The 27,858-nt window shown below is 39.5% G+C and overlaps 1 protein-coding gene across 1 annotated transcript; it reads left to right on the top strand.

Moving 5' to 3' along the window:
- Positions 1–27,454, top strand: LOC140734637 (uncharacterized). Its single transcript, XM_073058878.1, has 6 exons — positions 1–561; positions 4,851–5,053; positions 7,104–7,176; positions 17,330–17,420; positions 23,075–23,172; positions 26,946–27,454. The coding sequence occupies exons 1-6, from the start codon at positions 423–425 to the stop codon at positions 27,236–27,238; spliced, it is 897 nt and encodes a 298-aa protein (XP_072914979.1). The 5' UTR covers positions 1–422; the 3' UTR covers positions 27,239–27,454.
- The last annotated feature ends 404 nt before the right edge of the window (positions 27,455–27,858 follow it).

The raw sequence follows: 27,858 nt of genomic DNA, 5'->3' as shown, positions 1-27,858 counted from the left end.
CGAGTAAACAAGTCAAGAGACACGAGAGATTCTGCAAATGCTGTAAATCTTGAGCAACACGCACAAAATGCTGGAGGAACTCAGCAAGTCAGACAGCAGCTTAAGAAAGGGAATAAGCAGTTGGCGTTTGGACTGAGACGCTTCATCTAAAGCTAAATAACATGTCCTGATGAAGGCTCCTAACCGAAACGTCGACTGTTTATCAGCCCACATGAATACTGCCTGACTTGCTGAATTAACGAAGCACGATTACTCCATTCAGGTGTATTCACCGTTCGCGCTTCGAGCAGTGGGTACGGGAGAGGCGTCTCGCCTTCCGTAGAGCGGGCGGCAACCGAGAGGCGCTGGTGCTGATCGAGCAGCCGTGGCCGGCGGGCTCTCCCCACGCTAGGCCGGGGCGTGACTCGGGCCTCCTCAGCGAAATGACGTTGGCGCAGCAGACGGCGCTGGCCGTGTGCCTCTTCGTCTGTGCGTTTGTGGTGGTGCCGAGGATATTGCTTGGGTCGGGCGGAGGGAAGGAGACGGCGGCGCGGTTGTCGGGAACGGGGCCCCGGAACCCAGGTAGGAGCGCCGTGGAGGGGCGGGGCCTTGATGTCGGGAAGATCTGACCCGGGGAGGGGGTGGGTGCAGTACTTGAATAGGTGTGCACGATACCCCAGGGTGTAGGGAGTTTATAGAGAATGGTGCAAAAACAAATTTAAAACTGCCAGTGAGCGGCAGTTCTGTGGATGAAAACGACTTGTTAACGAGAGAGGTCAAAGTGGCCTGACTGGTTCAAACTGACATTGGTGTGCAGAGGGGCATCTTTGAAGTGGATGGACATACACTCAGTGGCCACTTTACTAGGTTCAGGAGGCTGCTGAGTGTATGTTTATGGTCGTCTGCTGTGTATTTTAGCAGTTTTTAAGTTTGTTGATAGCTTCACTGGAACTCTGCATGTTCTGAAACTGTGTAAGTGTCTTCTCACTATGCCTGCTGTTTTTTTTAGTTGTGTGGCCTATTTTCTCTTCACTAGCTTACTCCTTTTCTCCACCAAAGGTACATTTTATTCCTCTTTAGCCTCATTTCCTCTGGCTAAAGTTCAAGTAGCAGTGTTTGGTGAGTTGAGAGTTAACTCAAGCACATATTCCAGTAAAGTTGTAAGGATGAAAGATGTAACGATTGGCTTAATTTCTCCCATCCACATCAAAGCATACCGTCAAATCAATCAATTCAAATCAAGTTTAATTATCATTCAAACCATACTCGAATGAGACAGCTTTCCTCTGGGGCCAAGGTGCATTGCTTACATTCAAAATGGAGAGGGAACACATGGTTACAGAAGAGAAAAAACGTGTAGTCCAAATCCCTGAGCAACATGCAAATTGATGGTACAACTCCTGGCTAACCAGGCTGTCATTCCACTGGTTCAGAGTGATAACAACTATGAATACAGCATGCATAGATGCTGCCTCACATGTGCTGAGCTTCCTCCAGCTTTTTGTGTATATCTTCCAAATTTAGATTTTTATAACTGTTGTAGGCTGCACTATGGCTCAAGGTAACTTGTGTTAATAAATGTGATTAGGCAGGGGCATCGACCTTTTTGCACCGCGGACTGGTTTAATATTGACAATATTCTTGCAGACCAGCCGACGGGGGCGGGGTTGGGGGGGTAGGGTGTTAATCATGACCGGAATATAGGTAATAAGTCAACTATAAGTCACTTATAATTGGCTAATACACTCAATTTTGTTTCTAAAAGGGTTTATCTAACAAATTTAATATTAAACACACAGTGCATATCTTACTCGCATGAATATAGGGATAAGTCAATTATAACTCACTTATAAGTAAATAGCATAATAACATTTTAAGTAACGTTTGTTTATTATGCACATAGTGCATACTTTCCTCGTGTGAACATATAAAATCATTGCAACACACCAGTGAGAGGATATGGTAAGGGCCAGAGGTCCCCGTACCGAGGCCTCGGCGGTCACAGTCCGGAGAGAGTGACCGACTGAGCAAGGAGCGCGACAGGGCGCCCCCCCCCCCCCCCCCGTGGGGTAGGTAGGATCTATCGGCCAACAAAAGTTTGGCTTGAGGGTTGACTTTCAGTAGATCGCAGCGAGGTAGCTGTTCTGCTACTTATGAAACCCTGAGCCCGAATTAGGTCGTCTGCGAATATTTTAGCATCGGGTTCCCCTGAACATTCGGTGTGCTAAAAGGTGTGCCCATCTGTCCGCGCTCCGGGCCAGTTGCAACGGCACTTCTTGCCGGTTGCACCAGCCAGCGGTTTACCCGAGGCCAACCGGTGATCCCTGGCATGAGGGTATCTGCATTTAGCCGACTGATGACCTCGTGTGGGTAATGACTTAGCGTGCGTAATGACCTCGCGTGCGTTCAAATTCAACAGTGGGCGTGACAGGGAATGAGGAAAGGTGCAGCTGACTCATATTGTTTCATATGGCCAAATCATATTGTTTCCTCGCGCCTGGTAGCACATGATTTGCGGCCCAGTGGTTGGGGACCTCTGTGATTAGATACCAAGCATAATGGGGAAAATATGTACTTCATGAAGTATGCCATTGATGTATCTTCCCAGATGTGATATGATCCAAACGCTAACCTCTGATTTGGGCAATAGTATAGGTGCAAGTGTTACACGGGAATCCACAGAGATCTGCTCATTTCAGATTTGTTTAACCTTGAGGTGGACTTACTTGAAATTCAGTCATCCTCTGAAATTCTGTTCTCTTAATCAAAATTTTCTGCCTTGTCCCCAACCCTGTTAAAGTTTTCTCTTTAAAGCATTTGTCCATTTTCTTTTTCAGTGTTAATATAGGTTATGCTGTTAGCTTTGCTTTTGCATTTCCTATTTTGCATAACCACAGAAGATTCAAGATTACTTAGTGTTCATTGTTACTCTGGATCTGATGCAGCACAAGAAAAAAACACAAAAAGATAAAGAACACAAGAAAAAAGACACAATAAATATATATACGTATGATAGCTTATATACATTGATTGTATGTCCATAAAGTGACATTAGGCACAGGAGCGTTTGTGCATAAGGTGACTGACAGGAAATGATAAAGTTGTGGTGATTGGGATGTGGAAGGGTGGGTTAGTGGGTAGAGTTGTTGATCAGACTTGCTGCATAGGGAAAATAACTATTTTTGAGTGGATGCTATGTAGCCTTCTCCCTGATTGGATTGGGACAAACAGTCCATGAGCAGGGTAGATAATATTACTGCCTCTTTTCTGGCACCTTTCAGGAATGTGTAGGTGGGTTGGTGCTGGGGAGTTTTGACTGCCCATTATAGAGTCTTCCTGTCTGTCAAAGTGCAGTTTCTGTACCATGCAATCATGCAGATTACTAGGATGCTCTCTACTGCAACATCTGTAGAATGTTGTGAATTTTGACGTGCATAGTCCGGCTCTCTTCAGTCTCCACAGAAAGTAGAGGCATTGATGAGATTTTCTGCTTGTATAGAATGTGCTTTGGAACAGTGAGGTTGTGCAGGATGTGCAGGAGTCTGATACTGCTCGCAGTTTCCACTGTTGTGCCACCGATGTAAATGGGTGTGAGCGTTGCAAGTTCTACTGATAATCTTCTCCCTTGTTGACTTTGAATAAAAGATTATTTGTCTGGCACCTGGCCTCAAGCTCTTCCACCTTCTCTGGGTCATCTCATAATTGTTGATGAGCCCCACTATGTCGTGTCATCAGTGAACTTGACAATATGATTACTCAGATGTTTGGCTCTGCAGTACTGTGTGAGCAGAGTGTACAGGAATGGGCTCAGCACACAGCTCTGGGGGGGCGCCCCTGACTTGAGGATGATGGGGAGGGAGGAGCAGTATCTGAGGTCTGTTCTTTAGGAGGTTCAAGACCCAGATGCACAGTGGTGTATTGAGACTGAGGAGTAGGAGTTTATTCACCAAGGTCCATGGGTCAGTGGTGTTGAATAAGACCATAAGACATAGGAACAGATTTAGGCCACTCAGCCTATTGAATGCCAAACTGAAATCCAGGAACAGCATTCTGACGTAAGTGTCCTTGTTTTCTGGGTGTGTCAGGGCTGGTGAATGACATGCTATGGCCTCTGTTGTAGAGTGGTTCTAGAAGGGGCAAAAATAAATTTAATTCTTCATCCTTCTGGAGGCTTCTGTACCTCCTTCCTGATGGTAACAATGAGAAGAGGGTATGTCCTGGGTGATGGGGGTATTTAGTAATGGACACCACCTTTCTGAGGCACTGCCTGTCAAAGATGTCTTGGATACTTTGGAGGCTAAAACACCCTTTGTTTCAATGAAATCTCAGTTTTTGCTTTTTTTTTACAATAAAGTATTAGAATTTTAAGAGTGGCATATTTTCCTCTGTATAACTGTAAGGCATAGTAGCAGAGCTAGGCCCTTCAGCCCATTAAGTGTACTCTGCCTTCCGATCACGGCTGATTTATTACCTCTCTCAAACCCATTCTCCTGCCTTCTCCCCTTAACCTTTGGTGCACTTACTTATTGAAACCTATTAAGCTCCACTTTAAATATACGCAATGACTTGGCCTGCACAGTTGTCTATGCCAATGAAGTCCACAGATTCACTATTTTCTGGCTAAAGAAATTCCTCCTCATTTCTGTTCTAAAGGGTCATCGTTGTATCTGAGGCTGTACCCTCTCGTCCTAGGGTACAGGAGAGATCCTTATCACGTTCACTCTCTCTTTTGTGTTTTAAATAGTTATTGCGTGCTTTGTATGGCTGAGTTTGGCTTGTTCTGTGTTTGGTATCATTAAGAGTATGGAGTATTGTGTAATGGTGACTGAATTTGTTTTATTAAAAATCTCTTCATTTGATCGACAATACAGGTTCTGGAAGAGGCCACCCATTGCACACAAATTCTGAATCAACTGGTCCCAAAGGACAACCTAATCTCAGGATGCAGCATATGAGAAATCAGAAAGAATTAAATGCTGACATGGCTCGAGGCAGAAACAAAGGCTTCATTTTCCAGTTATTGCCACTTTACGCAATAAGCATAGGTGCGTACGCTGTTTACAAACTCATGCAGGTAAGTGTGCTAATAGTACACAAGACTGGAAACTTTGACACTGAATTTGCCAAGATAGCACACCCAGAATGCTGGAGAAACTCAGCAGGTCAGGCAGCATCTGTAGAAAGGAATGAAGAGCTGACATTTCAGGTCCTGACGAAGGGTCTCAGCCTAAAATGTCAACTCTTTATTTCTTTCCATGAATACTGGCTGACCTGCTAAGTTCCTCTAGCATTTTATGTGTGTTGGTCTGGATTTCCAGCATTTACAGAATCTCTTATGTTTAAAATTTGTCAAGGTGTTGTTTTTTATTCATTCCTTAAGAGGCCATTGCTGGCTGGTTGTATCTAAATGCCTTTGAACTCAGTCCTTTGCCAGGTCAGTTCAGAAAACATTTTTAAAAAATCAGCCACCTTACAGTGGGTATGAAGCCACTTGTAAGTCCGACTGGGTGGAAACTGCAGATTCCTGAAGGACGTGAGTGAAATAATTTAATGACTGGTTTCATTATCACCAAGATTGATAGCAGTGTCTTAATGCAGAATTACTCAATTACATAAATCCCCCTTATTTTCCCCTTAAACATTTTACCTTTCACTCTTAACCCATAATCTCTAGTTCTAGTTTCACCTAACCTCAGTGGAGAAAGGTTGATTACATTTACCCTATCTATACCCCTCACAATTTTGTATATCTTTATCAAATCTCCCCCTATTCTCCTACACTGTAAGCAATAAGGTCTTAACATATTCAACATTTCCTTATAATTCAGGTCCCTAAGTCCAACAACATTCTTGTAAATTTTCTCTGCACTCTTTCACTCTTTTAGTATCTTTCCTGTAGGTAGGTGACCAGAACTGCACATAATACTCCAATTTAGGCCTCACCAACATCTTGTACAACTTCAGTATAACATCCCAATCCTGTACGCAATGCATTGATTTGTGAAGGCCAGTGTGCTAAAAATGCTCTTTACGACTTCTTAAAGTATCTGGCCTAGTCTTATAACCACATCTCAAATATATCTATAGTGGTGTAAAAATGCATAAAAATTAATTTTATTTTTCACACGTACATTGAAGTATTCAGCAAAATGCATTGTTATGCGTCAATAACCAACACATTCCGAGGATTGTGCTGGGTGGGGGAAGCACGCAAGAGTTGCCATGCAACTGGTGCCAATATTGCAAACCCACAACTTACTAACCCTAACCCGTATGTCTTTGTACTGTGGGAGGAAATGGCAGCAACTGGAGGAAACCCATGTGGTCACAGGTACAACGTACAAATTCCTTGCAGACATCTGCAGGAATTAAAAATAAGATGCAAATGCGGGTGCTGTAATGGGTTATGCTAACCACCACACTACAGTGCCTATCAGAGAATGCCTACTTTCTGTAGAGATATTGATCCTGAAAAGGTTTAAAATTTTGCTGTAGTACAGAGAGGATTCAAAGATGAACACGTAACATTTTTACCTTTTAGCCTATGAATGCTTCTGATTGGTATTGTTTAATTTCCTGTACTAGACATTGAAAATACTGTAGTTTTCAAATAAAGTAATCCACACTGTTAAAAGAAGGAAAATCTCACTATTGATATATTAATTTGCACATCTTCAGAATTTCAGTGTGTGGTAATTATTTATTGAAGTGTGGTTGCATGTAGCTAGGCTAGACATAGTAATGAAGTGGAGGATCAGTTTATCATTTTCTAGTGATATTACTTGAGAAATAGAGGTTGACCTGGACACCAGGGGGATTCCACTTCAAAGCATGCATTGGGTCTTCTGAGTCTACGTCTATGAACCTTCGCTTGAGATCTCATGTAACGGTGTTACACTTGGTTATCAGCAAGGATACATGCTTTCGTCATTTCACTGTATGTTTTGATGTACCTGTGATAAATAAATCTGAATCTTTGATGATCAGCCCATATTTTACAGATAATGGAATTTAGAATTTACTGCTTATGATAATCAAACATCTATTGCTCTAGTTTTTGAAAGATTTTCTTAGAACTACTATCAACTACTGTTTGTGCTGTTTTTTTCCCTCTGCATTTTTAGGTAAAGTTCAAAGAGAATGAAAAATTAAATAATGAAAAAAAGAAAGAGGTTGAAGTTAAAAAGAAAAATACAGGTACCTGTCTAAGTTATTGATGCTGCTAATTTTATATTGAGTAGTGGATAATCAAAGTTGAGAATTTTAGAGAGGTTGTGATAAATAATAATTGCAAATGCACAATCACCACCCAAATTCTCCAAATCACATGTTGCCCTGACTTGGATATAAGACCCTAAGAAATAGGAGCAGGAGTCGGCCATCTGGCCCGTCGAGCCTGCTCTGCCATGCAATAAGATCACGGCCGATCTGGCCATGGACTCATCTCCACCTACCTGCCTTTTCCCCTTAACCTTTAATTCCCCCACTATGCAAAAGTCTATCTAACCTTGTCTTAAATATATTTGCTGAGGTAGCCTACACTGCTTCATTGGGCAGAGAATTCCACACATTCACCACTCTCTGGGAAAAGCAGTTCCTCCTCATCTCCATTCTAAATCTACTCCCCTGAATCTTGAGCCTATGTTCCCTAGTTATAGTCTCACCTACCAGTGGAAACAACTTTCCTGCCTCTATCTTATCTATCCCTTGAATAATTTTATATGTTTCTATAAGATCTCCCCTTATTCTTCTGAATTCCAGCGAGTACAGTCCCAGACGACTCAATCTCTCCTCACAGTCTAACCCCCCTCATCTCTGGAATCAACCGGGTGAACCTCCTCTGCAAAGCCAGTATGTCCTTTCTCAAGCAAGGAGATCAGAACTGCACACAGTACTCCAGGTGTGGCCTCACCAGACCCCTGTACAGTTGCAGCATAACCTCCCTGCTCTTAAATTTAATCCCTCTCGCAATGAAGGCCAACATTCCATTTGCCTTCCTGCCTGCTGCACCTGCAAATTAACTTCTTGTGATTCATGCACAAGCACTCCCAAGTCCCGCTGCACAGCAGCATACTGCAATTTTTTACCATTTAAATAATAATCTGCTCTTTCATTTTTCCTTCCAAAGTGGATGACCTCGCATTTACCAACGTTGTATTCCATCTGCCAGACCCTTGCCCACTCACTTAACCTATCCACATCTCTCTGCAGACTCTCCGTACCTTCTGCACAATTTGTTTTTCCACTGAATTTAGATACAAGCAAACTTAGATACACTGCACTCGGTCCCTTCTTCCAGATTGTTAATGTATATCATTTTTGTCATAGTCACTGGAGTAGGAACATGAAACTTTCTATTTAATCATAAACACAAAGCAACACACATGAAATGCTGGAGGAACTCAATAGGTCAGGCATCATGTATAGAATTGAATAAGCAGTGAACTTTTCGGGCCAAGACCCTTCTTCGGGACAGGAAAAGAAGGGGGAAGGAGGCAGAATAAGGCTTTTGGGGAGGAGGGGATGAAGTAAGAAACTGGGAGCTGTTAAGTGGAAAAGGTTAATGGCTGGAGAAGAAGGAATATGATGGGAGAGGAGAGTGGACCATTAGAGAAAGGGAAGGACGAGGGGCACCAGGGAGAGGTGATAGGCAGGTTGGGAGAGAAGAGGTAAGAGGGGAGCCAGAGTGGGAAATTGAAGAAGGAAGGGGAAGCAGGAAAATTACTCGAACTTGGAGAAATTGATGTTCATGCCATCAGGTTGGAAGCTGTTTACTGCCACTGTGGAAGCAGTGGTATGTGCTGGATTTTAAATGATTGCTTTTGAAGGTGTGTATTAAATAAATGAATTATACCTCTAGAAATATATGTATACATCCCAGGCAGAATTATTGGATATTGCAAAGTGGTTAGGGGGGGGGGGGGGGTGGACCTTTGTATCTCCTGTATTCCCCTGCTCCACATTAGACCATAAAACATTGGAGCAGAATTAGGCCATTTGACCCACTGAGTCTACTATACCATTCCATCACGGCTGATTTATTATCCCTTTCAACCCCCATTACCCTGCCTTTATTCCTGTAACCTATCAGTCACCACTTTAAATATACTCAATGACTTGGTCCACAGCCTCTTTGGTGAAGAATTCCACAGATTCACCTAAAGTTCAAAGTACACATGTCACCATATACAGCCCTGAGATTCATCATTTTGCATTCACAATAAGTACAAGAAACACAATAGAATCAATGAAAGACTGCACCCAACAGGACGGGCAAACTACCAATGTGTAAAAGACAGTAAACCGTAAATACAAAAAGAAATAAATAATAATAGGGGACGTCACATGATGATGTAGGATCGAGACGTGGAAATCCAGCTCTCCCGTAAAAACCAATAAAACAAAGTTTAAGTGAAGAAGAGTTAATAAATACCTTCTAGAAAATACTTATAAACAATTCAGGACTATCTTTAGATATGCCTCCTAAACAGAAATAGAGGAGAATTACTACTTTGAAGACAGCGCGAGTTGGCGGGGAAAGAGGCCCGGCTGTTTTTGGCGGAGCCTCGTACTCAAGTTGGATCTCTTCCTGGCGAAGTACATGCCCCCTCCGATGGTGCAGGGCAGGAGGCTGCGGCAACATCAACGGTCTCTAAGAAGAAACAACGGGAGCTGCGCATGCGTGAAGAAACGACTATGCACAAACAGGTACAAACAAAACTACAAGTTCCAACTGCGACTGGAAGTGAAAATGAAGGTGAATCGGAAGTAGAATCAGACTCTCTGGAAAACACAGATGAAGAAATAAATGAAGAAGAACAAGAACAGGAAGAAATTGAAGGTGGAAAACTTTTTGGAGACATAAGAAAAGCCCTGATACAAATAATGCATGAATTAAAAGTAATAAAAACAGATATCAGAAATGTGAAGATTGCGCTTGATAAGGTGGTGGAAAAGCAAGAAAATGGATAAGAAAGTTAAAAAGTTGGAAGAAAAAAATGGGAGACAACACTGAAAGAATGGACAAGATGAAAGATAATATCCTTGCCTGGACATCAGAAAGAAAACGGTTGTTGGAAAAAGTAGACGTGCTTGAAAATTTCAGCAGACGAAACAATATTAAGATTATTGGTCTCAAAGAAGGTATAGAGGGAGAAGATTCAATAAAATTCTTTCAAAAATGGATCCCGGAAATCTTGGAAATGGAAGAGGGAAGTCAGTTAATTGAAATTGAAAGGGCTCATAAAGCTTTAAGACCAAAGCCCCAACAAGATCAAAATCCACGATCAATCTTGATAAAGTGTTTAAGATATCAAGATAAAGAAAAGATCTTGAAGGCAGCTGCTCGAGGTGCCAGAAAGAGAAATGGGCCATTGATGATAGAAGGGAAAAGAGTTCTTTTTTATCCTGATATAAGTTACGACCTTTTGAAGAGGCGGAAGGAATTTAATTCAGTGAAAAACATCTTATGGGAAAAGGGTTATAAATTTATATTGAGTTACCCAGCAACACTGATAATTTTTTTGGATGACGAAGAAAGAAGATTTTTTACTGATCATCAGAAAGCGGAGGAGTTTGTACAAGAACTTCCTAATATTCGCGAGATGCGGTAAAGAATTATGGAAATGAAATGGGTTAAAGATGAAGACTGACATAGGGATCGGATTTGATGGACATTTATGAGTAGAAGGATATACAATCATACTTTAAGTATATGATAGAAGGGGAACAAGATAAAAAAAATTGAGAAATATTAATTGGTAGTAGAGATATATTTTTCTTCTTCACTTATATATATATATTTGTTACGAGGGAGCTGGAGGAGCTTCTGATCGATTGCTGCGGGATTCACGTGTGTAATCATGGTGATTGCCATGACCCGTAAAACGGAGGGGGGTAATGTTGTGTTTCTATTCATTCACAACATTAGTGGGGGGGTATTTTGTTTTTTTAATTTACTATCTATCTTTCTTCTATTTTTCTTTTTTTGCCTGGATGATTGTGGGGGGGGGGGGGGGAGACACATAGCAACATGGAGAATTTTAAAGAGATTCCCCAAGATATTATGAATGACTAATTTACTCAATTTTTTAAGTTTTAATGTTAATGGGCTTAATGGACCTGTGAAAAGAAAAAGAGTTTTAACATATATTAAGAAAATGAAAGGAGATATAGCTTTTTTGCAGGAAACACATTTAACAGAGACAGAACATCAGAAATTAAAGAGAGATTGGGTTGGAAGTGTTATTGCAGCTTCATTTAATTCAAAGTCAAGGAGAGTTGCAATTTTGGTTAATAAAACCTTATCAATTAAAATACAAAATGTACTAATTGATTCTGTGGGAGATATGTGATTATACGTTGTCAAATCTTTTCGGAATTATGGACTCTTACGAACATTTATGCACCAAATGAAAATGATGCAAAATTCATACAAGAAGCTATTTTGAATTTGGCCGACGCACATGATAAAATATTAATAGGTGAAGATTTTAACTTTTGTTTAGACCCAGTTCTAGATAGATCAACTAAGGCTGTTACAAAATCAAAAGTAATAAAGCTAACTTTATCATTGATGAAAGACTTAAATTTGATTGATATATGGAGAAGAATTAATCCAAGAGAAAGAGATTATTCATTTTATTCAAATAGACATAAAACATTCAAGGATTGATTTTTTTCCTATTATCAGTGAATATTCAGGATAGAGTGAAAAGTGTGGAATATAAAGCAAGAATATTGTCAGATCATTCCCCTTTGATAATGACAATGATAATGATGGATAAGGAGGAATTGATTTACAGATGGAGGTTTAATTCAATTTTATTAAAATGTCAAGATTTTTGTGATTTTATGAAAAAACAGATCCAATTTTTTTTGGATACAAACTCATATTCAGTTGATGATAAATTTATATTATGGGATGCAATGAAAGCATATTTGAGGGGTCAGATAATGTTATACTTCTAAAATTAAGAAGGAATATATGGTAGAAATAAATCAATTAGAAAAAGAAATTACAAAATTAGAAAAAGAATCCCAAAGATATATGACAGAAGAAAAATGAAGACAACTTGTCAATAAGAAGTTACAATATAATACACTTAAGACATATCGAACAGAAAAAGTAATTATGAGAACTAAACAGAGATATTACGAATTAGGTGAAAGATCACACAAGATTCTTGCTTGGCAGTTGAAAACAGAGCAGACTTCCAAAAAAATAAATGCAATCAGAACAAGTGCAAATAAAATTACTTATAAATCTTTAGAAATTAATGAAACTTTTTTAAAAAATTACTCCGTATTATATCAATCAGAATCACAAAATGAAATTGCTGAGATAGAATTTTTTTTATCACAAATAACTCTTCCAAAATTGAATTCAGAAGGACAGAAAGGATTAGATATGCCCTTTACATTAAAAGAGGTTGAAGAAGCTTTAGGATCACTTCAGAGTAATAAATCTCCAGGAGAAGACGGTTTTCCGCCTGAATTTTATAAAAAATTTAAAGATTTATTAATTCCTCCCTTTATGGAGTTAATATATCAAGCAGAAAGAACACATAAACTTCCACAATCTTTTTCGACAGCGATCCTAATAGTATTGCCAAAAAAAGATAGAGATCCTTTAAAACCAACATCATATAGACCTATCTCTTCGTTGAATACGGATTATAAAATAATAGCAAAAATTTTATCTAATAGACTATCTAAATATTTACCAAAATTAATACATATGGATCAAACAGGCTTTATTAAAAATTGACAATCGGCGGATAATGTATCTCGGTTACTTAGCATAATTCATCTGGCACAAAAGAAGGAGGAAATGAGTGTGGCAGTTGCTTTGGATGCAGAAAAAGCATTTGATAGATTGGAATGGGACTTTTTATTTAAGGTATTGGAAAAATATGGGTTAGGAAAATCTTTTATAAAATGGATTAAAACCTTAAATACTAGTCCCAAATCTAAAGTAGTGACAAATGGTCAAATTTCAACATCATTCCAGTTAACAAGGTCATCTAGACAAGGCTGTCCATTATCACCTGTCCTATTTGTATTGGCGATAGAACCATTAGCTGAATTAATTAGAACCGATCCAGATATTGTGGGCTTCAGAGTTAACCAGGAGGAATATAAGATTAATTTATTTGCTGATGATGTTCTGATTTATTTAACAAACCCATTGCATTCGTTGCATAAATTATCTTTTAGATTGGAAGAATATGGGAAAATATCAGGGTATAAAGTAAACTGGGATAAAAGTGAAATTTTACCCCTTACTAAAGTCAATGTCGATTAGTAACTCAATTTAGATGGCCGACAAATGGTATAAAATATTTAGGTATAGGAGTCGATAATGATATAAAGAATTTATATAAATTAAATTATTTGCCATTATTGAAAAATATTCAAGAAGATCTTGATAAATGGATGATGTTACCAATAACAGTAGGTAGAGTTAATGCTGTAAAAATGAATATATTTCCTAGATTACAATATTTATTCCAAACATTACCAATACAACTGCCCCAGAAGTTTTTTCAAGAGTTGAATAAATGTGTGAGGAAGTTTCTTTGGAAAGGTAAGATGTCAAGAATATCATTGGAAAAATTGACATGTAAATTTGACCTAGGAGGGTTACAACTCCCAAATTTTAAGAATTATTATAAAGCAAATCAACTTAGATTTATTGCTTCTTTTTTTGATGAAGAAAAACCGGCATGGATTAGAATAGAGCTAGATAAGATAGGAGAAAATATACCAGAAGATTTTATATATAAATGGGAATCCAAATGGATACGGGAAAAGAAAGAATCTCTTATATTAAAACATTTGATTGATTTATGGAATAAGGTAAATGTGGATGATGAGATAAAGAAATCTTTATTAGCAAAGAGAACCCTAATACTAAATAGACTTATTCCTTTTACAATGGATAATCAACTTTTACATAACTGGTTTCAAAAAAGGATCAGATATATAGGTGACTGTTTTGAAGGAGGTATATTGATGTCATTTGATAATTAAAGGATAAATGTAAAATATCAAATAACACTCTTTCCTGTTATTTTCAATTAAAGGCCTATTTAAGAGATAAACTGGGTCAAACAATGTTAATGCCAAAACCTAATGAAATAGAAACTTTAATTCAAAAAAGAAAAATTAAAAAATTTATGCCTTGTATGTATAATTTGATATAAAAACAGACAATTAAACCAGGAATTCATAAGTCAAGACAAAAATGGGAAACTGACTTGAATATTAAAATTGATGAAAAAAATTGGTCAAGACTATGTCTTGATAGTATGACAAATACAATAAATGTCCGACTTAGATTAGTACAATACAATTTTTTACATCAATTATATATTACACCACAAAAAATAAATAGATTAAACCCAAATTTATCTGACCAATGTTTCCGATGTAATCAAGAAATCGGTACCTTTTTACACTCTACTTGGTCTTGTTTTAAAATTCAACCTTTTTGGATAAATCTAAGATTTTTACTGGAACAAATTATTGGAATACAACTTCCACATAGCCCAATATTATTTTTATTAGGCGATATTGAAGGGATAATACCGAAACCTAAATTGAATAAATATCAGAAAAACTTTTTAAAAATTGCATTGGCAGTAGCCAAAAAAGCTATTGCAGTTACTTGGAAATCAGATTCATACTTAACTATGGACCATTGGAATAATGAAATATATAGCTGCATTCCACTAGAAAAAATTACTTATAATTTAAAAAATTAATATGATATATTTTTGAAAATTTGGCACCCCTATCTACAAAAGATAGGACTAAATATATAGGTCCTTTGAAGATAAAATTATTAGTTATTTGGGGGAAAAAAATAAAGATATATACTAAAGTTATTTTGAACTCCATGGAGCTCAAAGGAGCTTGTGGGGATCCTCCGATATCCAGGCAATCCTTTTTTTCTTCTTTTTTTTCTTTTTTCTTTTCTTTTTTAGACAGGGATGTTAAGGAGGGAAGGGTTAAGGGAAGGGGGGAGGGCTAATATTAATTTTCATTACACTATTATTCTATTCATTTTATGTAAATCTCTTAAAAATTTAATTAAAAATATATAATAATAATAATATCTGATATATCCAGTTTAAGATGCCGCTGATGAATCTCAGCGACTTTTGGCTGCTGGCAAACGAAACAAGTACTTTGTTTATCACTCTTTTTCTGACAAGTCACAAGCAATAGTCTGTAACTTCCCTTTGGACTTGGAGGCAATTCGATGTGGCTGAGTGCAAGGAAGATCTGTGGTTCGTTTGCTTTAAGCACTGTGCCAAATTGGAAAGGTTGGGTACAGTTTAATTGAGCCTGCAGGGTCAAGGCCCCAGAGTGTACCGAAGCAATTGAACCCATTGTTTTGAATGAGGATTTAAGTGCTGGGCCAAATCATAAAGGTTGGGCACAGGCTGAATCAAGTCCAGGCTACAAAACATATCGACGCGAGCGAACCTGCTGTTTGGGTGGCGATTTCAGCGCTGTGCGGAATTGGAAAGATTGGGTATGGGCTGAATCGAGGTGGCGAGGTCCAGGCACCAGAGCATATCGAGGTGACTGAACCCAATGTTTGGATGAAGATTTAAGCGCTGGGTCAAATTGGAAAAGTCGGATACAGGCCGAATCATGATGGTGGGGTCTAGGTGCCAGAACATATTGAGGCCACTGAAACCTATGTTTGGATGTCGATTTAGGTGCCGGGCCAGATTAAAAACGTCAGAGTATCAGGTCCTAAGGTGAGGGACAGGCCAGTTCAGCATGTTGCTCTGTGCTGAGCTATGGATCTTGACTCTCTTGAATCTTGGTCAGCTGAGAAGATCATCGGGGACTCTCTTCCTGCCATTACAAACATTAACACCACACACTGCACCCGCAAGCTAACAGCATTGTGAAGGACCATATGCACCCCTCATACAAACTCTTCTCTCTCCTGCCATCTGGGAAAAGGTACTGAAGCATTTGGGCTCTCATGACCAGACTGTGCAACAGTTTCTTCCCCCAAGCCATCAGACTCCTCAATACTCAGAGTCTAGACTGACATCTACATCATTTATTATTATATTGAAATTTGTCCTCTACTGTGCCTATGGTCTTGTTTATTATTAATTGTTGTGCTGCCCTGCATTGTTCTGTGCACTTTATGTGGTCCTGTGTAGGTCTGTAGTCTAGTGTAGATTTTTGTGTTGTTTTACATAGTCTAGTGTAGCCTTGCGTTGTCTCACATAGTCCAGTATAGTTTTGATTTGTTTCATGTAGCACCATGGTCCTGGAGGAACGTTGTTTTGTTTTTACTGTGTACTGTACAAGCAGTTTATGGTTGAAACGACAATAAAAAGTGACTTGACTTGACTCTTTGTGGACTTCAGTTCAGAATGTTATTTGCATCATTTTTCTTTTTTCTCTTTCTGTATCTCAGTTGTTTGATCTTTTTTTAAATGGGCTCTTTTGGGTTTCTTTGTTTTGTAACTGCCTGCTAGGAGATGAATCTCAAAGCTGTATAAAGTATATATACTTTGATAATAAATGTATAGTACTTTGAACTTTGTATAAACTTTCTAGACTCCTTGAAAGTGAGTCTAAAGGTTGTGGGCACAGTTCAGTGATGGGATGATTGCCTTTGAGTGAAGTTATCCCCTCTGGTTCAAGAATCTGATGGTTGAGGGATAATAGCTGTTCCTGAACGTGGTGGTGTGAATCCTGAGGCTCCTGTACGTTCTTCCTGATGGCCACCCTCTGGCTCAAGAAGTTCCTCCTCAACTCCTTCTATTGTGAGGCTGTGGGTTCTACTTCTAGACTCTCTCACTATAAGAAAATCCTCTCTACATTCACACTTTCTAGGCCTTTCAATATTTGATAGGTTTCAGTTAGATTCCCCCCCCCCCCCCCAGTTTGGGATTACCTTTACAATTGGCACTGCAAAGTTTGAGGTCAAAAGCCTTTGGAGGGTAATTGGGATGGATAATGCAAGCTGTTCTTGTTAGTGAACATAAGACAGATCAAAATTAGAACATTAGGCCCATTGAGTCTACTGTGCCATTCCATGATGGCTGATTTGTTCTGCCTCTCAACCGCATTCTCCTGTATCGTATGCAACATATGTTCTAAGAATTAACACTTTTGGGGAAGAGAACTGGAACTGTTTCAAAACTGCACCAAAGCATTAACCCAGATAGTACACATTTCTTCAGAGTTGAACATCAGTGCTTGGCCTGACTTGAAATGAGAATGTTTCCAACAGTGTTTCCAAGAGTTATAAAATAGTACTTGGACTCAGAGCAATGTAGGTAATGAGATACTTTCTTTGTACTAGAAAATCAGCTTTCTGAGCTGGAGGTGCGTTTGGCACAGACTGAGAAAATGCTGGAGTCGTTAGTGAAAGAGTTGGATCCGCTCACCAGTTGGTAAGTCATGGTTGTTTCTGTTCATTCTTCTTGTGCCAAGTGTTACTTTGATCTTGTGAACTGAATCTTGTTTTGATCCTCTTCACTGACTACTGTAGCTGCTTCCTTGCTGAGGTTGATTATTCCATTCAATTCAAGTTTAATTGTCATTCAGCCATACATGAATATTCATGAATATGGCCAAATGACACAGCATCAGTCCAAGGTCAAGGTGCTATAAACACTTTACCAATAGTCACACTCAAAAACATATTCACAGAATGAAAGTCCCGAAGGCCCCCGCCCCACTTCCCCCACCCACGACTGTAGCTTGATGCCCAGTCCTCGCACATACAAGTCAACAAACCCACGTAGAATACCAGTAAAATACAGCACTGCGGAATATGTATGTATGTGTGTGTGTGTGTGTATATATATATATATATATATATATATGTTACAGAGCCCCACCCCACCCCATTGATATATGTCGATCTGCCCCAACACCCACAGCACATATAAAATATTAGTAAAAATACAATGCAGAATATGAATGTATATAGTCCAGACCTCTCCAGCCCACCTCTATCATCTCTCGACTGGCCCTGATGCCTGCTAGGCGACACCACGGCTTAGAGACCCAGTCCACTCATATACAGACATGTGTAGAATATTAGTAAAAATACAATGACACGGAATATCCACTCATGTAGTCCAGACCTCTCCAGCCCACTGTTATCATCTCTCAACTGGCCCCAACACCCGCTACAGTTTAGACACCCAGTCCTTACATATACATATAGAATATTAATAAAAATACAAGCAGACAAATATTTATGTATATAGTCCAGACTCTTCAGTCCAATTGAAATCTTCAGTTGATCACAACTTCATTGCACAGCCCCCAGTAGAGCACGACGGCTCAGATGTCTTTTCCCCAGCAGCTAAAAAGCAAGTGGCCCTGCAACTTGAGGCCTGAGTCCATTGAACGCTGCCAAAAAATCTGCAGTCGACCACAACACAGCTTGTCTTCTGCTGAGCAAAACCCTGGGAGGTCAGTAACGTCTTCATTCTGGACGCCGTGCCACACTGCCCCCAGTGAAGTGCAACGGCTTCATCTCCTCACTCTGGTAGCTGCAAGCAGGCGACACCGAGGCTAGGGAACTCCCCCGCCAACCAGCCCTGCTCTCATCCAATCAATCAGCGAATCAAACTTAGAGCATACTAGATTAACAATGTCCAAAGGGGTCTTGTGATCGCAAGAAAAGCGACTATGACAGCCACTCACAAATTCATTGTAAGCCTCCATCAACTCAGGCAGCAGCACGTTGCGCTGCTCCTTCATTATTTCCACCAGTGAGCAACTCGCTGATGGTGTAAGTCCGCAGTACTTTTAAGTTCTTAATGTACAGCAGTATCTTCCAATCATTGGAAGTACATTTAAGAAGAACGATAGTGCCTTCTGTTGACCCTGTAGAAGCCACTGCGAGCAGTTGCGTTGCCATCTTGCCGTTACTTATTTGACTGTGTGTCACCTCTTAGAGGGAACTGTGAAACAAATACCTGTTTCCGTTCCTAACTTCTTGATCTCCTACAGCACCTGCTCTCCTAGTACAATAGATTCATCATTCATTTCTTAACAACAATTTTAAACTTGATTTTAGCTTTTAAAATTTTAGCTTTAAAACTGGCTAGCATCAATTGTCCTTGGTGGAAGAATTCCAGAATTTCTACCATCATTTTTATGCAGGTTTTCTGATATTTGTTTATGTATTGATTGATTCAGTGTGGCCTAACGAGCCCGTGACACCAGTTACCCCAAAATATCCAATTAACCTACTAACCTGCCGGTCTTTCGAATGTGTCAGGAAAGTGGAGCACCCAGAAGAAACCCACGGGGTCATGGGAGAACGTACAAACCCCTTATAGACAGCGGTGGAATTGAACCGGGTAATAGAGGTATGCTAACCACTGCTGCACAACAGTGCACTCCACCACCACCACCTCCTCCCCCAGCATATCAATCACCACTCAGTGGAAATTGTTTCTATTTATGCATCACAGAACATCAAAAATTACAGCACAATACAGGCCTTTTGTCCATGATGTGCCAATCTTTTAACCTACTCTTAATATCTATTGAACACTTCCCTCTTACATAGCCCTCCATTTTTCTTTCATTTTTGTGCCTAATTAGGAGGTTCTTAAATCCTCCTAATGCATCTGTAAATTAGTTTCCATTTAATATCCTAATCAAACCTTAGTGATCGAAGTTACAAGAAATATAGCTTTTGTGGATTCTAAGAAAAAAAAAGAGTATGGGTTGAGTTAAAAAATGGCAAAGGTAAAAGGATCCTAATGGCAGTTGTAGACCGGTTTCCAAACAGCTGCCAGGATGTGGTTTGCAAATTACAGCAGGAGATAGAAAAGTCATATCAGAAAGTCAATGTCATGTTAATTGTTGGGGATTTTAACTTGAAAGTGGATTGGGAAAACCAGGCCAGTACTGGACCTCGAGAGAGAGAATTTGTGGAATGTCTAAGGCATGGCTTTTTAGAACAGCTTGTTGTTGAGTCCGCTAGGAGATTGGCTATGCTGGATTGGGTGTTGTGCAATGATATGGAGGTGATAAGAGGACTTAAGGTTAAGGAACTCTTAGAGAACAGTGATCGCAATATAATCGAGTTCATTTTGAAATTTGAGAGGGAAAAAAATAAAATCTAATGTGTGTATTTCAGTGGAATAAAGGAAATTACAATAGCATGAGAAGGGAACTGGTTGAAGTTGACTGGAAAGGGACGCTTGCAGAAGGGACAACAGGGCAGCAATGGCTGGAGTTTCTGCGAAAAATGAGGGAGATATATTCCAAATAAGAAGAAATTTTCAAAGGGAAGAAGGACACTACCGTGGCTGATAAGTGAAGTCAGAGCCAAACTAAAAGCACAAGAGAGAGCATACAAGGAAGCCAGAGCAAGTGGGAAGATAGAGGATTGAGGAGTTTTTAAAAACTTGCAGAAGGAAACTAAGAAGGTCATTCAGAAGGAAAAGATGAATTATGAGAGGAAGCTGGTGACTAATATCAAAGAAGATATGAAAAGCTTTTTTTAAGTATATGAAGAGTAAAAGAGAGTCGAGGGTAGATATAGGACCAATACAAAATGACGCTGGAGATATTATAATTAGAGATGGCAGAGGAATTGAATGTGTATTTTGCATCAGTCTTCACAGTGGAAGATGTCTGCAGTATACCGGATATTCAAGAGTGTCGGGGAAGTGAGGTTTGTGCAGGGAAAATTACGACTGAGAAGGTGCTCAGGAAGCTTAATGGTCTGCGGGTGGATAAATCTTCTGGACCTGATGGAATGCACCCTCGGGTTCTGAAGGAAGTAGCTGGAGAGATTGTGGAGGTGTTAAAAATGATCTTTCAAGAATTGATAGATTCTGACATTGTACCAGATGACTGGAAAATTGCAAATGTTACTCTGCTATTTAAGAAGGGTGGAAGGCAACAGAAAGGAAACTATAGACCTGTTAGCCTGAGATCAGTGTTTGGGAAGTTGTTGAAATTGCTTGTTAGGGATGAGATTACGGTGTATCTGGAGGCACATGACAAGATAGGCCAAAGCCAGGTTGGTTTCCAGAAAGGAAGATCCTGCCTGACAAACCTACTGCAATTCCTTGAGGAAATTGCAAGCAGAGTAAACAAAGGAGATGAATTAGATGTGGTGTACTTGAATTTTCCGAAGGCCTTTGACAAGGTGCCACACATGAGGCTGCTAAGCAAGATAAGAGCCCATGGAATTACAGGGAAGTTACTAGCATGGATGGAGCATTGGCTGGTCGGCAGAAAACAGAACGAAAATAAAGGGATCTTATTCTGGCTGGCTGCCGGTTACCAGTGGAGTTCTACAGGGGTTGGTATTGGGACCGTTACTTTTTACGATGTATGTCAGTGATTTGGACTATGGTATTAAGGGATTTGTGGCTAAATTTGCCGATGATACAAAGATAGGTGGAGGAACAGTTAGTTTTTTGAGGAAACAGAGAGGCTGCAGAGAGACTGAGATAGTTTAGGGGACTGGGCAAAGAAGTGGCAAATGAAATACAATGTTGGAAAGTGTATGGTCATGCACTTTGGTGGAAGAAATAAACAGGCAGACTATTATTTAGATGGGGAGAGAATTCAAAATGCAGAGATGCAAAGGGACTTGGGAGTCCTTGTGCAAGCTACCCTGAAGGTTAACCTCTGGGTTAAGTTGGTTGTGAAGGAGGCAAATGCAATGTTGGCATTCATTTCTAGAGGTATAGAATATAAGAGCAGGGATGTGATGTTGAGGCTCTATAAGGCACTCGTGAGACCACACTTGGAGTATTGTGTGCAATTTTGGGCTCCTTATTTTAGAAAGGATATACTGATATTGGAAAGGGATCTGAGAAGATTTATGAGAATGATTCCAGGAATGAGAGGGTTACCATATGAGGAACGTCTGGCAGCTCTTGGGCTGTATTCCCTGGAGTTCAGGAGAATGAGTGGGGATCTCATAGAAACATTCCAAATGTTAAAAGGCCTGAACAGATTAGATATGGCAAAGGTATTTCCCATGGTAGGGGTTTCTAGGACAAGAGGGCACGACTTCAGGATTGAAGGACGTCCTTTTAGAACTGAGATGCGGAGAAATTACTTCAGTTAGGGGGTGGTAAATCTGTGGAGTTTGTTGCCACGAGCAGCTGTGGAGGCCAAGTCACTGGGTGTACTTAAGGAAGGAATAGATAGGTTCTTGATTAGCCGGCGCATCAAACAGTATGGGGTGAAAGCAGGGGAGTGGGGATGACTGGATGAAGTGGATCAGCCTATGATTGAATGGCAGAGCAGACTCAATGGGCCAAATGCCCTACTTCCACTCCTAAATCTTATGGTCTTATGGTCAAAATTTTAACTCTTGGCGTCCAGGTATCATTTTTGTACTAAAATGTTGTGCTACTTCTGATACTACTATGCATAAAAGTACGGACGCAAAGAAGTGAGGCTCTCGAGTCAGTGATTGGCGGATGCATGAATTAAAATCAGGATTATAAATTAATGATAAAAATAAGGAAAGAAAGATTGGGAAAATAATTGAGAGAAAACTAACAGTTGGACAGAAAATGTTAAAACAATACCTCGCCAACAAGAAGTTAAGAAGGAATAAATGTAAGTGATTCTGAAATATTACCTGTTTATTTCCTTCCGTAGATGCTACCTGTCCTGGTGAGTTCCTCTAGCATTTTGTGTGTGGAGTTATAAAGGAGTGCATGTAATATTTAATATTGAGGGCCAGGTGGTTCTTTGATGTTGTGTGTTGGTGACTGAGCAATGGCATTAAAAATGCATTTACTTGTGAATGTGCCAGCTTTTTTATTCCTACTAAGTTTAGCACAGTGTTAGTAACTAGTAAGTGAATACCACAACCTCATTCACATGCAGTTAATTTGATACTGTCTGTTAGTACTGTCTGCAGGTATTTAATTGTGGTCCAGCCTGTACCACTATAATCTATGATTCTTGTGTTTAATTTTATTGATAAAGATAATGAATAATTTGCTCCTTGGCTTCACTCTGAGCAACATATGCAGGCAATTATATTTTACCGTGCTTAAATGTAACTGTAGGTTTTGTGGTTTTGAATTCACTACAGTGTCAACGCTGTTGCTTCTGGGCAGAAGAATGAAATTGCGATACAGCTTCAGGAAATAAGAAAACTGATAAAAGAGAAGCAGAAACCTGATATTGATGGTAAAATTATTGTTGTGTGTTTGTGTGTATATATAGTAAATTTTTGGGATGATAATAAATCGTTTCAAGTTTGCTGCTGTTAGCATAAATGTGGTAGTGTTTGCTTCCCCTCCTCTGATTAACCTGGACAATGAACCAACCCGTGAACACTACCTCACTATACTTGCTGTCTTTTTGCATGCCTTTTTTAAATTATATACAATGCTTATAAAAAGTATTCACCTCCCCTGGAAGTTTTCATGTTTTTATTGTTTTACATCACTGAATCACAGTGGATTTAATTTGGCTTTTCTTGACACTGATCAGTAGAAAAAGTCTCTTTTGTGAAAACAGATTTCTACAAAGTGATCTTAATTAATTGCAAATATAAAACAAAATAATTGATTGCATAAGTATCCACCCCCTTTACTATGACACACCATATCATCACTGGTGCAACCAATTGGTTTTAGAAGTCACAATTAATTATATGGCGATCACCTGTGTGCAGTCAAGGTGTTTAATTTTTTTGTAGTAAAAGTACACCTGTATCTGGAAGGTCCCACTGCTCGTGAGTCAGTATCCTGGCGAAAATTACACCATGAAGACAAAAGAACACTCCAAGCAACTCCGCAAAAAGATTATTGAAAATCACAAGTCAGGAGATGGATGCAAGAAAATTTCTAAGTCACTGAATATCCCTTGGAGTACAGTTGGCAATCAAGAAATGGAAAGAATATGGCACAGCAGTAAATTTGCCTAGGGCAGGCCGTCCTCAAAAACTGAGTGACCGTGCAAGGAGGGGACTGGTGAGGGAGACCACCAAGAGACCTATGACAACTCTGGAGGAGTTAGAAGCTTCAGTGGCTGAGATGGAAGCGACTGTATATACCACTGTTGCTCGGATGCTTCACCAGTTGCAGCTTTATGGGAAAGTAGCAAAGAGAAAACGACTGTTGAAAAAAAACCTCTCATGAAATCTCAGCTAGAGCTTGCCAGAAGGCATGTGGGAGTCTTTGAAGTCAGCCGGAAGAAGGTTTTGTTGTCTCATGAAACCAAAACTGAGCTTTTTGGCCATCACACTAAATGCTATGTTTGGCATATGCCAAACACCACAAATCATCAAAAACACACCATCTCTACTGTGAGCTTGGTAGTAGCTGCATCATGCTGTGGGGATGCTTCACTGCAGCAGGCCCTGGAAGGATCATGAAGCAAAATACATGAAAATCCTGGAGGAAAATCTGTGCAGTCTGCAAAAGAACTGTATCATGGGAGAAGATTTGTTTTGCTGCAAGAAAATGATTCTAAGCATAATGTCAAAGCTACACATGAATGGCTTAAAAACAACAAAGTTAATGTCCTAGAGTGGCAAGTCAGGGTCCAGACCTCATTCCCATTGAGAGTTGAAAAGGACTGGACTTGAAAAGGACTGCTTATTCACTATCCCCATGTAATCTGACAGAACTTGAGCAGTTTTGCAAAGAAGAATTGGGAAAATGGTAGTATCCAAATGTGCAAAGCTGATAGAGACCTATCTACATAGACTCAAGTTGTAATTGCTGTCAAAGGTGCATCTACTAAATACAGACTTGAAGGGGTGAGTAATTATGCAATCAATTATTTTGTGTTTAATAATTATAATAAATTTCAACCAATTTGTAGAAATTTGTTTTCACTTTGACACGGAAGAGGTTTTTTTTGTTGATCATTGTCAAAAAAGCCGAATTAAATCCACTTTGAGTCAACGTTGTAAAAGAATAAAACTTGAAAACTTCCAAGGTAGGTGAATACTTCTTATAGGCACTTTATATGTGTTTTATTGTAGAACATAGAAAGAACATAGAAAACCTACAGCACAATACAGGCCCTTCAGCCCACAAAGCTGTGCCAAACATGTCCTTACCTTAGAAGTTGCCTAGGGTTACCCATAACCCTCTATTTTTCTGAGCTCCATGTACCTGTCCAGGAGTCTCTTAAAAGACCCTAGCATATCCGACTCCACCACCATTGCCGGCAGCCCATTCCACGCACTCACCACTCTGCATTTTAAAAAAAAATGTACCCTGACATCTCTGTACCTACTTCCAAGCACCTTAAAATGGTGCCCTTTCATGCTAGCCATTTCAGCCCTGGGAAAAAGCCTCTGACTGTCCACAGAATCAATGCCTCTCATCATCTGTATCAGGTCACCTCTCATCCTCCGTTGCTCCATGGAGAAAAGGCCGAGTTCACTCAACCTATTCTCATAAGGCATGCTCCCCAATCCAGACAACATCCTTGTAAATCTCCTCTGCACTCTTTCAGTGTTTTCCACATCCTTCCTATAGTGAGGCAACCAGAACTGAGCACAGTACTCCAAATGGGGTCTGACCCGGGTCCTATATAGCTGCAGCGTTACCTATCAGCTCCTAAACTCAATCCCACAATTGATGAAGACCGATGCACCGTATGCTTTCTTAACCACAGAGTCAACCTGTGCAGTAGCTTTGAGTGTCCTATGGACTCGGACCCCAAGATTCTTCTGATCCTTCACACTGCCAAGAGTCTTGCCATTAATACTATATTCTGTCATCATATTTGATCTACCAAAATGAGTCACCTCACACTTAGCTGGGTTGAACTCCATCTGCCACTTCTCAGCCCAATTTTGCATCCTATCAATGTCCCGCTGTAACCTCTATGACAACCCTCCATACTATCCACAACAACTCCAACCTTTGTGTCATCTGCAAATTTACTAAACCATCCCTCCACTTCCTCATCCAGGTCATTTATAAAAATCACAAAGACTAGGGGTCCCAGAACAGATCCCTGAGGCACACCACTGGTCACCAACCTCCATGCAGAATATGACTCGTCTACAACCACTCTTTGCCTTCTGTGGGCAAGCCAGTTCTGGATCCACAAAGCAATGTTCTCTTGGGTACCTTGTCAAATGCCTTGCTGAAATCCATATACACTACATCTACTGCTCTACCTTCATCAATGAGTTTAGTCAACTTGTAACTTGTAGTTCTTTTATGAATCGCACTATACGCTGCTGAAAGCAACAAATTTCTTAACGTATGTCAGTGATAATAAACCTGATTCTGATTCCTTAAAACATATCTTTTTGACTATGCATGTTGTCATCTTCCCTTTATGTTTCACAAGTATGAAAATTAATCTTGATTATTCTCATGTAAAATTCTTTGGGAATTTTAATCTTAAAGTTGCTACACAAATGTAATTTGTTGTTCTTGGATTGTGGTGGTAATCAGATATCTTTAACCTTTTTGAAAATGAGAAGAAAATAGGAGATTTTGAATCAAAATTATTTTAAAAAGTAAGTTTTCTCTTGTGGCATAGAACAGTACAGGCTATGATGTGCTGACCTTTTAACATGCTCCAAGTGCAATTTAACCCTCTGTCACATATAATCCTTTAATTTTCTTTCATCCATGTGCATATCTAAGAGACTCAGAAAATCCTGATGTCTACCACAATGTCTCTACCACTACCCCTGGTGGCATGTTCCATGGAACCATTTCTCTATATAAAAAAAAACTACCATACCTCTGACGTTCCACCCCCTTCACTTTTCCCTCCAATTCCCTTACAATTATACCCTTTTGTATTATCCTGTCCTGGGCAAAGTGTCTGGCTGTCAGCTATATCTATGCCTCTTGTCATCTCATACACACACCTCTATTGAGTAAGCGTAGACTTAATTGTAGTTTTGTAAATATTATTAGTTTAAATAATAAATTCCTGTTTAGAATTTTAATCTAAACATTTTCTTCCCATCCTAGAGGAAATGCTTTCTATCTGTAAGAATTTTGAAGGGTATGTCCAGGATGCTGCAAAAGAGGCACAGCTGAGTGAAGATCAGACCTTCCTGGAGAACGGGGAAGAGTTATTAGAGGACAGTGATTCAATAAATAGCAAAGTGTTTACATCACCATTTCTCGATGAGACTGAGTCTTTGGACAGCACCTCTGGAGAGGACTCTGAGGGAATCTTTGAAGCCCTGGAGGATTTGCCAGAAACTAATGGGATCATGGAATTGAGAAAACGCAACAAAGTGAATGAGTTTGTGAAATGAGTTGCTGTGTGTCCCTCTTATTGATTCATTTTGGTTTTTATTTAGATTGGCATGTGATTGATTTATTACTATTTAAAACAGTAAGGTACTACATATATTTTATTATCTCTACAATATGTACTGAAGTATAGAAAGTATCATCTTGATCTTTTGTAGCTAACGTTATTTTCTTGCTTGAGGGTACTGATGTTTATATATAAAATTCACTAATGAAAATATGTCAGTATTTCATTATTTAATCAATTCAAGTTCTTATTTGTAAATTGAGTGTCCATTGAATTACTATGTACATAATTGAAAAAACATTTTAAGAGAGATGCAATTGGTAATAGGCTCTAGCTGGACAATGAACTCACACTACTCGATTACACTCATTTTACTTTAGGACCCAGAAATGGGACTTGCTGGGGAAAGCGAGTGGGTCAGATCTAGAAATTATGAATTAGGGTCCATACATACAGGATCATTGGTGTTAGGTTTAGAGGCTAGTTGCCAAAACAAAAAGTCTCAAAGCATGGGGAAATCTACAACTTTTTGCTGAAGGTGTAGGGAAAGCAGAAATGTTCATCAAGTTCAGAAGTGTCCTAAAGAACAGAAGAACACGGGTAGGCCACTCAGCA

Source organism: Hemitrygon akajei, chromosome 10, assembly GCF_048418815.1.
Source record: "Hemitrygon akajei chromosome 10, sHemAka1.3, whole genome shotgun sequence".
Taxonomy (NCBI): Eukaryota; Metazoa; Chordata; class Chondrichthyes; order Myliobatiformes; family Dasyatidae; genus Hemitrygon; species Hemitrygon akajei.
The sequence above is the reverse complement of the archived record's forward strand: the minus strand, read 5'-3'. Positions and strand labels throughout refer to the sequence as shown.